The sequence below is a fragment of the Coregonus lavaretus genome (assembly GCF_964263955.1).
Source record: "Coregonus lavaretus genome assembly, chromosome: 5".
Classification (NCBI taxonomy): Eukaryota; Metazoa; Chordata; class Actinopteri; order Salmoniformes; family Salmonidae; genus Coregonus; species Coregonus lavaretus.
In genome coordinates this window covers 39242711-39256188 of record NC_139992.1, presented here as the reverse complement: position 1 = coordinate 39256188, position 13478 = coordinate 39242711, and the positions used below count along the sequence as shown (strand labels likewise).

The 13478-nt window shown below is 47.7% G+C and overlaps 2 protein-coding genes across 2 annotated transcripts in view; both read right to left on the bottom strand.

Annotated features, from left to right (window-relative positions):
• Positions 1 to 13478, bottom strand: part of scube1 (signal peptide, CUB domain, EGF-like 1) — an 87437-nt gene that overhangs the window by 15558 nt on the left and 58401 nt on the right. The window contains exons 8-9 of the mRNA XM_084161125.1: positions 12511 to 12627; positions 264 to 392 (exon numbers count right to left, since the gene is read on the bottom strand). Coding sequence (XP_084017251.1) covers positions 264 to 392; positions 12511 to 12627 — 246 coding nt within the window. The remainder of the gene's footprint in view (positions 1 to 263; positions 393 to 12510; positions 12628 to 13478) is intronic.
• The window catches only part of mpped1 (metallophosphoesterase domain containing 1), a gene marked incomplete at its 3' end in the record, with an annotated part of 90653 nt that overhangs the window by 63521 nt on the left and 13654 nt on the right, over positions 1 to 13478 (bottom strand). The gene's annotated exons all lie outside the window — the stretch shown is intronic.

The following is a 13478-nucleotide window of genomic DNA, read 5'->3' as shown; positions in this document are numbered from 1 at the left end:
AACCCCTGTTCTGATTCTATGTACGATCCTGCTCTGATCATAAAGCACATGAGTGAGTTACTATCATAGAGATTTATGATAGAAACTACTAGGCCAACTGTATATTCTAGTATATCCTTTTCTATGGTCCCTATTCCATGACACTATCCTTTCATGATCTGATCATGGAGTGATGGCACTGTTTCCAAAGGTAACTGTCTTAAAGCGTTGTTACGGCATCAGACATGATTGTATGACAGCTGTCAGTCAGGTAGGCTACTCACCCTGGCAGGTGCGTTCGTCAGTGAGGAGCTTGTGGCCCTTCTGGCAGCTGCACTCGAAGGAGCCCACCGTGTTTTTGCAGAAATGGTCACAGCCGCCATTATTGAACGCCTCCTGGCATTCATCTATGTCTGTATGGAGATAAGGAGAGAGAGGAAGAGACAGAGCGAGAGAGAGAGAGAGAGAGAGAGAGAGAGAGCATTAGGTCAAAGATACACTAAGGCAATAGGCAATACTGGTTTTTACAGACATACACACACACACACACACACACACACACACACACACACACACACACACACACACACACACACACACACACACACACACACACACACACACAGTATATAACTCTGCCGTGCTAAAGTCTTCCCCCTTTAGCACTCTCTCCCACACAGCCACTGCCATGCTGGGATGGAGATCTCCAAATTGGCAGACAACAGACCAATAAAAGGCCTCACTAATGCCTTGGAAATCTATTCTAAGCCTCTGTGAGAGTCTCTATGGACGGGGGGAGGCAGTCGGGGTGAGAGTAAGGGTGAGACAGGGGGAGTCAGAGAGAAGTGGGGTTTTCCTAATGCTCTTATTTGTGCTAACAGGAAGAAGCCAGGAGTTGGCAGGCCTGAAAGACAACATGAACACTGGCTGTGCTGCGTTGTGGTGGTAGAGTAGGTTTCCATCCACACAACAAGTCGTAACCACTGTGTCAGGGTGCTAGTGTGGGGCAGCCGCCCTCAGTCACACACATATTGTCACAACACTGGGAAGATATTTGCCCAGAGCAAACAAACCTATGGGAGTCCCATCGCTGTTCCCTACAGGACTCACCTGCCTCTTCCATTCTCTTATTCATTCACTCTTTCTTTGAATTCTTTCAGACCTCTGATATAATGAATGAAGTCTCATTCACCAGTGGTTTCTTTTCTGCTGCTAGACCATTTCTTTATGCAGTTTCATTATTCTGTCTTTCTATTCAGTTATTTATCGCTCTTTCTCTTCCTCTTGGCATGTGTGTGTCTGTGCCCACGTTGTGTGTGTGTGTGTGCATGGCTGTGTGTGTGTATATACAGTGGGGAGAACAAGTATTTGATACACTGCCGATTTTGCAGGTTTTACTACTTACAAAGCATGTAAACGTCTGTCATTTCTATTATAGGTACACTTCAACTGTGAGAGACGGAATCTAAAACAAAAATCCAGAAAATCACATTGTATGATTTTTTTAAGTAATTAATTTGCATTTTATTGCATGACATAAGTATTTGATCACCTACCAACCAGTAAGAATTCCGGCTCTCACAGACCTGTTAGTTTTTCTTTAAGAAGCCCTCCTGTTCTCCACTCATTACCTGTATTAACTGCACCTGTTTGAACTCGTTACCTGTATAAAAGACACCTGTCCACACACTCAAACAAACAGACTCCAACCTCTCCACAATGGCCAAGACCAGAGAGCTGTGTAAGGACATCAGGGATAAAATTGTAGACCTGCACAAGGCTGGGATGGGCTACAGGACAATAGGCAAGCAGCTTGGTGAGAAGGCAACAACTGTTGGCGCAATTATTAGAAAATTGAAGAAGTTCAAGATGACGGTCAATCACCCTCGGTCTGGGGCTCCATGCAAGATCTCACCTCGTGGGGCATCAATGATCATGACGAAGGTGAGGGATCAGCCCAGAACTACACGGCAGGACCTGGCCAATGACCTGAAGAGAGCTGGGACCACAGTCTCAAAGAAAACCATTAGTAACACACTACGCCGTCATGGATTAAAATCCTGCAGCGCACGCAAGGTCCCCCTGCTCAAGCCAGCGCAAGTCCAGGCCTGTCTGAAGTTTGCCAATGACCATCTGGATGATCCAGAGGAGGAATGGGAGAAGGTCATGTGGTCTGATGAGACAAAAATATAGCTTTTTGGTCTAAACTCCACTCGCCGTGTTTGGAGGAAGAAGAAGGATGAGTACAAACCCAAGAACACCATCCCAACCGTGAAGCATGGAGGTGGAAACATCATTCTTTGGGGATGCTTTTCTGCAAAGGGGACAGGACGACTGCACCGTATTGAGGGGAGGATGGATGGGGCCATGTATCGCGAGATCTTGGCCAACAACCTTCTTCCCTCAGTAAGAGCATTGAAGATGGGTCGTGGCTGGGTCTTCCAGCATGACAACGACCCGAAACACACAGCCAGGGCAACTAAGGAGTGGCTCCGTAAGAAGCATCTCAAGGTCCTGGAATGGCCTAGCCAGTCTCCAGACCTGAACCCAATAGAAAATCTTTGGAGGGAGCTGAAAGTCCGTATTGCCCAGCGACAGCCCCGAAACCTGAAGGATCTGGAGAAGGTCTGTATGGAGGAGTGGGCCAAAATCCCTGCTGCAGTGTGTGCAAACCTGGTCAAGACCTACAGGAAACGTATGATCTCTGTAATTGCAAACAAAGGTTTCTGTACCAAATATTAAGTTATGGTTTTCTGATGTATCAAATACTTATGTCATGCAATAAAATGCAAATTAATTACTTAAAAATCATACAATGTGATTTTCTGGATTTTTGTTTTAGATTCCGTCTCTCACAGTTGAAGTGTACCTATGATAAAAATTACAGACCTCTACATGCTTTGTAAGTAGGAAAACCTGCAAAATCGGCAGTGTATCAAATACTTGTTCTCCCCACTGTACGTGTGTGAGCATGTGTGTGCACGCTTGCGTTTGTGTGCATTTGTGTGTGTGATGGTATCAACTGTAATGGTAGTTTCACAGTGCTCAGCAGCAGACAGCATGGTACAGGCTCAGGGGGCTTGTTGAGAGATCCTCCACTAGACTCTACTGTCTGATCCTATGACACGCTCTTTACCTGGAACTAATGGAACAGCCTGCTACTACTGCTCTACACAACACTGTCTAGCCCACCATGCAAGGACTTAGAGAAGAGGAGAGAGAGAGAGAGAGAGAGAGAGAGAGAGAGAGAGAGAGAGAGAGAGAGTGAGAGAGAGAGAGAGAGAGAGAGAGCGAGCGAGAGAGAGAGAGAGATAGAGAGAGAGATAGAGAGACAGAGACAGAGAAACAGAGATAGAGAGAGAGATAGAGAGAGACAGAGAAACAGAGAGAGAGAGAGAGACAGAGAGAGGGAGAGAGAGAGATACAGAGAGAGAAACAGAGAGAGAGAGACAGAGAGAGAGACAGAGACAGAGAAACAGAGAGAGAGAGACAGAGAGAGAGAGACAGAGACAGAGATGGAGAGAGAGATAGAGAGAGGCAGAGAAACAGAGAGAGAGAGAGAGAGACAGAGAGAGAGAGAGAGAGAGACAGAGAGAGAGACAGAGAGAGAGACAGAGAGACAGAGAGTCTGAGAGAGAGAGAGAGAGAGAGAGAGAGAGAGAGAGGGGGGGGGGGGGGGGTGTTGAATGAATACATAATTGAAAATCACCCCCCTCCCTTCCTTCCTCACCCCCAAAGGCTTACACCATCCAGGGGTTTGACTGACTTTCTCATAACTTCCATCTACCCCTCCTCCCTCCTCCCCACTCCTCCTGCCCATGTGACTAGGTCTTCCTGAATCCCTGTGGAATAAAGGCCCAGGTGTGTGAGACGATCCAGAGACGTAGATCAGGAATAATAAGCGAGCCGGATCCCCTGGGGCTGTGCATGCCGTGCCAACCCTCAAGCCTGGTGAGATCTGATTTCACACTATATCCCCCCTAACTCCATCCCTTCCCTCTCCTCTCCCTTCCTCTTTCTAACTATGTGCCCTCAGCCGAACCCTGCAGAGGGTCATTGGGTATATTTCCCTCCTGAGAGGAGTGGCAATGCCACTCTAAACAAGGGAGGAAAGGAGGAGATGAAAGAGGAGGAGGAAGAGATGGGAAAGAAAGTGGAGGAAGAAGGTAGATTTAGTGGAGGAGGAGAAAAGTAGGGGAAGAAAGAGGAGGAAAGTGGAAGAGTGGTGGGAGGAGGAAGAGGACAATAGCATTGCAGATTACACGGAATAAGCCCTTTTTGATTGGTGCTCTAAGTGATGAAAACTGCTGGGGATTAACACCTAAGCCTTTGAGTTGGAGAGTCAGTCAAGCAAGACACCACAGGGAAGACTCAACTAAGCGAGGAACGGAGGGGAGGAGGGGAAGAGGAGGACAGGGGGGAGAAGGGAAGGAGGAGGAGGAGAGGAGGGGAGGAGGGGAGGAGGAGTGGGTAGGAGAGGAAGGAAAAGGAGAGGGGAGAGAAAGGAGAGAAGGAGAGGAGGGAGAGGAAGAGAGGGGGAGGAAAGACGGTCAGATATTGCATGTCTCCATTGTTACCTTTGATAGTCAGTCCACCGTGCAACGAGCCTAGTCAGATAAAGTCAGGCAAATATATACAGTTGAGTTATATAAATGAATAAAATAGTCCTCAGACGTCACGGCCTGTGTTTTCCTATAAGAATGTATCCTGATATAAGGGAACCTCTCCGTCAAGGCTGAAGTGCAGTGCAACCTCACTGTACAGTGAAATTCCATACAGTGGTTTGAGGGCATTCCTACTTGCATACATACTACAACTACAGTCAGAGGTAGTAAATATGTCAGTGTGTCTTGTCAACAGCCTTTAAGGGGATCATCCTACATCTGGCTTTCCTCAGACTGTGGAGAATAGGGCGTTGGGTTTTTAGGAGAGCAGGACAGGACAGGTATGGACGCTCATCTCAGTACTGTCTCACGGCTGACCCTCTGAACCGATGACCTCATCGAAAGCTGTGCTCTCAAGCAATGACCTCATCGAAAGCTGAGATCTCAACACTGACAGATTCACTTGCTTTCTTTCTCTCCTTTTCCATCATCATTTGCTTTTTGATGATTGCTTTGTTAGAGAGAAGACCTCTTTCTCTCTATTCTGTCCTCTCAACTTTCCCTTTCCATCTCCTCCACTTTCTGTTAATTTCTTCCTCTCTTCTTGCTCATGCTGTGTTCTCCCAGGCAGCTCTACCCTGCAGTAGAATCCCTGGGGATTTTAAATCAATCATGGCTATTTCCCAGTTCCGTTTCCTTGGCATGCCGACAGCAGATCTGATCTCTATCTCAAACAGGAGGGATGGCTACCTTTCTCCCTACAGGGGATCTTCTCTCTCACACACATTCTCTCTCTCTCTCTCTCTCTCTCTCCACTCTTAGAAAAAAAGGTGCTATCTATAACCGAGGGTTCTACCTGGAACCAAAAAGGATTATCCTATGGGGCCAGCCGAAGAACCCTTTTGGAACCATTTTTTCTATGAGTGTACCCCCTCTCTCTCTCCACATCTCTCTCTCTCTCTCTCTCTCTCTCTCTCTCTCTCTCTCTCACACACACACACACACACACACACACACACACCTCCCCCGCCATCCCTCAGATGCCAATTGCCCACAAGTCTACAGAAGGTATAACACTATCACCCCCAACCTACCCAGCCCAAACTCCCCAACACAGACAGAGATCCCTAATTATTCAGTAAGTCTGGCAGCCATAACCACTGGCATAGCATTGCATAGCCACCACATTTCCCCACGCTTAACGGCCACTCTGTAAAAGCCTGAGCCCAATAATGGCCTATATAATTACCTTTAATAGCCCTTAAATAAGCTTCAAGCTTACATAAATACATTAAGCATCTACACATCTTGAAATGATAAAACACTTGTGTGTGAGAGAGAGAAATTGTGTGTGTAAATGACAGAGAGGGAGTGTGTATGTGTGTGTGTGTGAGAGAGCGAGGGAGATATAGAAAGAGTGTGAGAGAGAGGAAGAGAGAAAGAGAGAGAGAGAGAGAGAGAGAGAGAGAGAGAGAGAGAGAGAGAGAGAGAAAGAAAGAGAGAGAGGGAGAGAGAGAGAGAGAGAGAGAGTGAGAGAGGAGAAACAAAGAGATAGTGAGAAAAGCAAAGAGTGACAGGAGGGGGGAAGTGAGACAGAGGAGTGGGAAGGAGAGGAAGAGATAGAGTAGTCTGGTGACAAGTGTGAATAAGACATGCTGGGAGAGCAGTGTCCATCTTGATCTGTCCACTTGAATGGAGAGAGAGAGAGACAGAGAGAGAGAGAGCACCTCTGTGATTGCATTGCACACACATCTGGGCTGCCAGGGGCCAGTTGGTGGTTAGGCCTCTATTAACGAGGGCATAGCTCATTAAGGCTCTCCTACATATGATGTACCATAATGAGGATCTCACTCAGGGAGGGGGGAGGTGGTAGGGGAGACCTGGGGAGGGAGAAGGGGATGGAAAGGAAAGGAGAGCAATGAATGGAGTGGAGAAGGAATGGGGATGTCTCATGTTCCATCCTTCCCAGTCACTCACTCTCTCACTCATTCAATCTTCCACTCTCTATGCCCACTGATCTATCTCTCACTCTCCCCTTCTCTCTTGTAACTGACTCTCATTTCAGATATCTCTTTTTGTTTCCTTCTCTATCTCTGTCTCTCTCTTCCTTTCTCACCGTGATTGAATCATTTTAATCTCTCTAAGTGTCTGGGTGTGAGAAGAGGGGTGCAATCTGTCAACACATACACACATACACGCACACACGCACGTACGCACACACATCTTCCATCAATCTCCCATCCCTGTTTGACATTTACCACCGGTTCGATCGATACCCTGCTTCGTCTGCGATCAATAGTTCCATTCTGAGCCCTGATGCTCGCTGAATTTACCATCTATTACAGCCATCTGTCTGACTGACTGGTTGACTGACTGGCTGGCTGACTGTCTACTGGCTGGCTGGCTGGCTGGCTGACTGGCTGTCTAACTATCTACTGGCTGGCTGACTGACTGACTGACTGGCTGGCTGACTGTCTAGCGGCTGGCTAACTGACTGACTGACTGACTGACTGACTGGCTGGTTGGTTGGTTGGCTGACTGGCTACTGACAGTCTACTGGCTGACTGACTGGCTACTAACAGTCTACTGGCTGACTGACTGGCTACTGACTGGCTATTGGCTGACTGACTGACTGACTAGCTGACTGTCTACTGGCTGACTGACTGACTGGCTGACTAACTGGCTAACTGACTGACTGGCTGACTGACTGGCTGACTGGCACGCTGCTGCTGCTGGGACGGCTGAGGCCCAAATGAGAAGGGCTAACATCCGCCTGGGCCAAGGGAAACAAACACACTCGCTTAATGCTCCTCACTCCTCTTCAGATAGGAGGTTGTAGGCCCAAGGCAGCACTAGGAGCTGTGTTTACAGTGAGAAACCCAACACTATATGAGATATGAGAGCAGAGCACTGTATTTCTGCTCTGAGGCCTGAGCTGATGCAGAGGAAAAGCCTTGTGACGGTGGTTTAGGGTTTAACAGACGATTAGGATCGGTTGTAATTAACAACAGTGTAGGATAGATAATCGACCAGTAATGAGAATATGCCTGAACGTTGACCTCCGGCTCTTGACCTCAATACAGTAACTAGAACTCAGAGGGATCAACTGGAAGGTCATTGTTGCATAAGATGCTTGTGTGGTGAGTTGATAACAGTCCTCTCAAAAGACAAAGATAGTAGATGGAGAAAGGACAGAGGGAGAGGTAGCAAGACAGGAAACAAGAAAACACAAGCAAAAAAGACAGAAAGAAAGAAAGAGAAGAGGAAATAAAGGTTGTATTGTCACATAAACTGCAGTCATCGGGGATAAAACCATTGGAGAGAGAGTGAGAGAGTGAGAGAGAGATGAGGAATGTGGAAGCTCTTTGGCTGCTGCTGCTGGCTTATCTACGAGCGCTCGCGTAGCCTAGGTACGCGCCTCGGGAAAACTGTGTAGTTTTACAAAATATTGACAGTAAAAAGCAATTAAACATTATACATTTGTGGAAACCCGAACCTGTCCAAATAATTTGGGGACGGGAGAAGGGGGATCTACTGTTCATAAAAAGCGGTGTTTACCTCGGTGTGGCCACCTCAGGCTGCTAATGTGGGAGACGTCGGAAGGCTCGGGCCAGAGCCGGCAGTGCATTTATCAGAGGATTTAAACAGCCCGCTCTGTTTGCTTTGTCCCTAAAGACTCTCCTCCGTCTAATAACAGAGGCTCTATGGGCCGCATCTGGGCCAAGAGCAACTCCAGTAAAGAGCAACACTACAGTAAAATAAAACAGCAGGCCGGGCCGACGCCAGCCTGACGGAGGGAGAGCCGGAACCGTTGAAGGCCGGAGCTGGGCCAGGCTGAGTCATGTAAGGTGATGGAGATAGGAGTGTTATTTTGGAGATTACTGGGCCTGACATGTTAATATAGTGGGCTTTTGAGAGCGTTGGTACTTTCTGGAGGCTTTCTGTCTGGACGAGTGGGGCCAGAGGAGGAGTTTATGGGGAGTTTGTCTGTTGTGAATCGACTCTGTATAGCAGCTTCCAGTCTTTTGAGGACACAAAGTGATAGTGAAGCTATGACAAAAAGCTAGTGGGTGTTGTAGGTGGGAAAGCTGACTATGATACAGTTCATTGGCTGTGATTAGCTTAGCCACATAAAGTATGTCCCCTTATAACCCAATGAGTTTGTAGCCTATCACCTGGTTTCTCCCTGTCTGTATTAGGTGACTACTGTAGTGGCTCTTTGATTGGATTACTGGATGTGTGTGTGTACAGGCTTTCGCTGGTACTGGGGAGAGGAATGCAGGCCAGTGCGGACGTGTCTCAGGTGCCCATACACACACTGAGCAGCTCAGTCGCCCTGCACCGACCACACACACTCACACACGCACATGACGCAAATGTGTAAACACACATACACACCCACACACACACACACATATAACTCATTCACCCCCCGACACGCACCTTCTAATCAAACATCTGGAAACTGTTCACAAAATCACTTTTCTTCTCCCTCTCTCCTTCCACCTCTCCCCCTCTTCCCTCTGTCTCTCCCTCCGTCCGCAGGAGAGCCCTGTGATAAAAACGCCTCCTTCCTTTGGCGCGTCTGTCATCGTGGAGCGAGGGAACCGTCTCGTCTGTCAGCGCAGACGAAAGGCTGTTTATCAGACGCCTGGGATTTAAACATGCCCTAAATAGTTTATATTGAAATGATTATGTTAGGGGGGGCAGGACGGTGCACGTCCCACAGGGTCTGGCACACAGAGAGACAGAGCAGAGAGACAGAGGGATCTACCTACAGTACCTCACAGCATGACATTTACCTCCCCGCTAACTAATAACCCCACAAAACAGCTATCTCCAATACTCTGTATACATTAACAACACACCACTACCCACTATCTCTGTGCTATAAAACACCTCTACCCCCTAGGCCTAGCTGCACGTTACAACACACCACAACCCGATATGACTATCTTCAATATTAGACAGCAGAGCACAGTCACACACTACACTGCTATGGGTCAGCTCAGTTGTGATATCAGCTAGCTTAGCCAAGACCCTGTCAGCCCATATAACCTGTCACAGACCAGGAGATCTGTGTGTGCTGTTGCCAAGGTTACAGGAAGCTTTGGTCCATGCAGGGGCCAGCATGGCGACAAGGTGGGGAGTTCTATATGTGGCCAAGCCCCAGTTGCCAGTAGGGAGCATGAGACAGACAGGCAGTCGAAATGGTCTGAATAAAATGTATTTTATGACCAATAAAACCCCTGGCTGACTGGGCCCTAGGCTCAGGGAGAGATATCTGTCCCTGACAGCGACAGCCAGAAGTAATGCTGGCTGGGTGGAGACTGGAGAGGAGTTCAGAGTTTATAGTTCAGTTAAGATGGGTGAGTTCAGTGAGTTCAGGTATTAATACACCAACATGGGAAAACAATGATTGCATGGTATTTTCCTTCCTAATATGTTTGAGTGTGTGCTTGTGTGTGTGTATTCAGTGTGGATGTGTGTATTGATCGCTGACGAGTGTATGGTTAAAGTGTGCGTGCCTGCATGTGCATATCTATCGCGTAGGTAGTTGTGTGTATGTGTGTGTTTGCAGTCAGTGGCAGATGGCTCCCTCCATGTTTTCCTGCTCCGTCCCTCCACCCTTCATGCCCAGCTGATGGATGGTGATGGGTGATGGATGTGTTGCTGTCTGTACTGTCTCTCAGCTCCAGCTCAGATCAGGTCAATCACTGGTGGATTTATGGAGCCCAGGGGCCTAACTCAGCCAAATTATCTGGGCGGGACACAGCCGGACTGCAGCTCTATCCATCTTCTCCACTCAACACGCCCCCGGAAAACACAGGAGAGGCTAACTTTTCATTTTCCTGCACCATAAAGGCTTGGTTGTCCTGTCAAGCACACAAATCAAAGGCCTAGACAGACTGGAGTGGAAGTTGTTCACACAAGCTGCTGGGGTTTGAACTTGACATTGGAGCGACAGACAGACAAGATGTTTTCTCACACTGCAACCAATGCAGGGCTGGACCATTCCAGTCACAGCTAACTTTGTTCGCAAACAATGGTGTTGCCATAGAGAATTCTACGATATATCATTATCAACTGGTTTCACTGACCACGAAACCAAACTATCCCCATGCTCTGCCTCACTTCAACTAAAGAGCTGACATGAGTGGCGCAGTGGTCTAAGGCACTGCAGCGCAGTGCTAGCTGTGCCACTAGAGATCCTGGTACGAATCCAGGCTCTGTCGTAGCAGGCCGCGACCGGGAGACCAATGGGGCGGCGCACAATTGGCCCAGCTTCGTCCAGGGTAGGGGAGGGAATGGCCGGCAGGGATGTAGCTCAGTTGGTAGAGCATGGCGTTTGCAACGCCAGGGTTGTGGGTTCGATTCCCACGGGGGGCCAGTATAAAAAATAATGTATGCACTCACTAACTAAGTCGCTCTGGATAAGAGCGTCTGCTAAATGACTAAATTGTAACTGAGAATGAACGATATGCCTATCCTCTATAAATGACGTAAATGTAAATGTATGCTGGAGATATGATGGTGGTAGGTATTAATGCTCTCTGTAACCACCCTCTGTTGTGTCTCCCCACTATACAGCTGGGTGGCGCTGTGTGTGTGTATACTATATGTATGTGAGAGAGAGACAGTGCAGTGTGGGCCTCACTGTTCAAACAGCTCAAAGTTTGCAGACGCGTCATCTGCCTGCCAGCCAGACAGCCCCGGCTCCAGGATTCACACACTTACATGCCACATTCTCAAACTGCTTGACACGAAATACACACACACACACACACACACACACACACACACACACTTGGGCACACAGTACACACACACATACACAACATTGGACATAAAGAGTCACTGCCGCCTCCGCCCTGTAACCTACATGTCGTTCCTATGGCGACTCCTACAACAGTTCCCCTCCTCGAACACGCTTTGTCACATGTGTGCAGAGTTGGGTTGAGCAGCGAAGCAACAGCACTCCTCATATCCTCAGTGTAGTTCTTCTTCAACTACTCTGATGTGAACCAACTCAACTCAACAGTCCTAGGCAAACTCTTAGCCCTTTAGTTTGACCTTCCCCAGTCTCTTCTTCAGATCAGTGCAGATGAAGGAAAGGAGATGTGGAGATGAGGAGAGAAAGTAGCCACTATACTCTTGAGATGCACCCAAGTGTGTCTCATGCAAGCCAGACCACGGTGTTCCAGTTCCTCAGACATATCAATGATCCCTGATACCAACAATACCACTGCACATGAACCACTGTGTTTTCCCTTAGGGTGACCCTGGGATCAGAACCATCATCGGCCCTGTTTGTTTAGGGACAAGCCTCAATCAACTATCTGCTAAAATAATAACTTCCACTGTGTCTGTGTGGCAGCCCGGTCGGGCCTGGGCCACCGTCTTTGACGTCACAGGCAGAATTTCGGAAGTGGAAACGCTTAGCGGTAACATCAACAACAACAACAGCAGCACTGCCTGTGACCGCGCCGGAGACCGGAGCCTCTCTCTCCTCCACTCGAGGAGGGGAAGTGAACTTGGTGCCGCAGGGTTGGTTGGTCTTGGCCAAAGATCACTCAAATACCACTCATACCAGCCACAGATACCAGACCCCTGGACCACCTCCGCAAAGGATCCTCTCAACTCAATACCGTTCAATACCACAAACCTTTGCCCATATTGCGTTACAATGGCTAAATATGGTCGAGTCCTGATACGGAATGTGTCTCCATTCTTAATAACACTAGCAGTGTGTTCTCAAGATGAAACGAGCACACTAAAGGGTTGGGTGCTATCAAGGCATGAGTAAAAGTCCCTCGTCACATGGAGAGGGAGGAGGAAGGAAAGAAGAGGCAGAGGAGAGCAGTAGAGGACAGTAGGGGCACACACAGACACACGGACACACGGACACACACACCTATACACTGACCTTTGCAGGTCTTGCCGTCTGGCTGCAGGGTGAATCCCACGGGGCAGCTGCAGCGTACCCCTGTAGCCGTGTCCTTACACGTCCGGTCACAGCCGCCATTGTTCACCGCACAGGTTTCTGGGTAAAACAAAAATATACAGTGGGAGAAAAGAGAGGAGGGGCGGGGGTAGGGGAGGGGTGTTAACCTACTGACTGGTACGCATATCTAAAGAGCAGAATGGTCTATTCAAAAAGACCAAAAGAGAGAAATAGTTGACACTGAAGATATGATGGGTGGGTTGAGAAGAGGCTACATACAATGGAGAAATACACAACAGGGTGATGTCATGTATTCAGGGTATATAGCTTTTTCATCATACCCATTCAGACTTAATTTCCACAATACTAAACACGTGTCAAGACATTCTAGTTATCCATCAGACCAGTGACAGGTTTGAGACGGTACACAGTTGAAATTTCATAGACTGTCCACAAACAGGTTATAGACAGGTCATAGACCGATTATAAACTCATACTCTGGATTCTCTGTTGAACATAATTGATTGGAACACTTAGTAGACCAATATTAAAGACAGATTTCTACAAAATATAAACAAGAGATTCATGGGCAACATGTGCTGATAAGGAGAGGAACTCAGTAGCCTAGTTAAGACAAGTATGCCCTGTTTCCAAAAATGACAAGAAAACATTTAGTCAAAAACGATACTGAAGGTTAAGTAGAGAAAACATGAGAATCTAAAATATAGTTAGTGGCGGGATCAAATAGTAGTACCTAGGACTGAATGTGTATATTTTGACTCCAGGAAAAATGTTATTGTATGTGGCCAAGATAAGGTTTGCTCTGACTTGTGAATATTTTGCCTGAGCTAACCCCAAAACAAACAGCACCTAATGGCATCTCCACTTCACCTGAGCAGCCCACTGTTGCTTTAGGAAAGCTGAGCTCACTAATCCCCAATGGGCGTCAG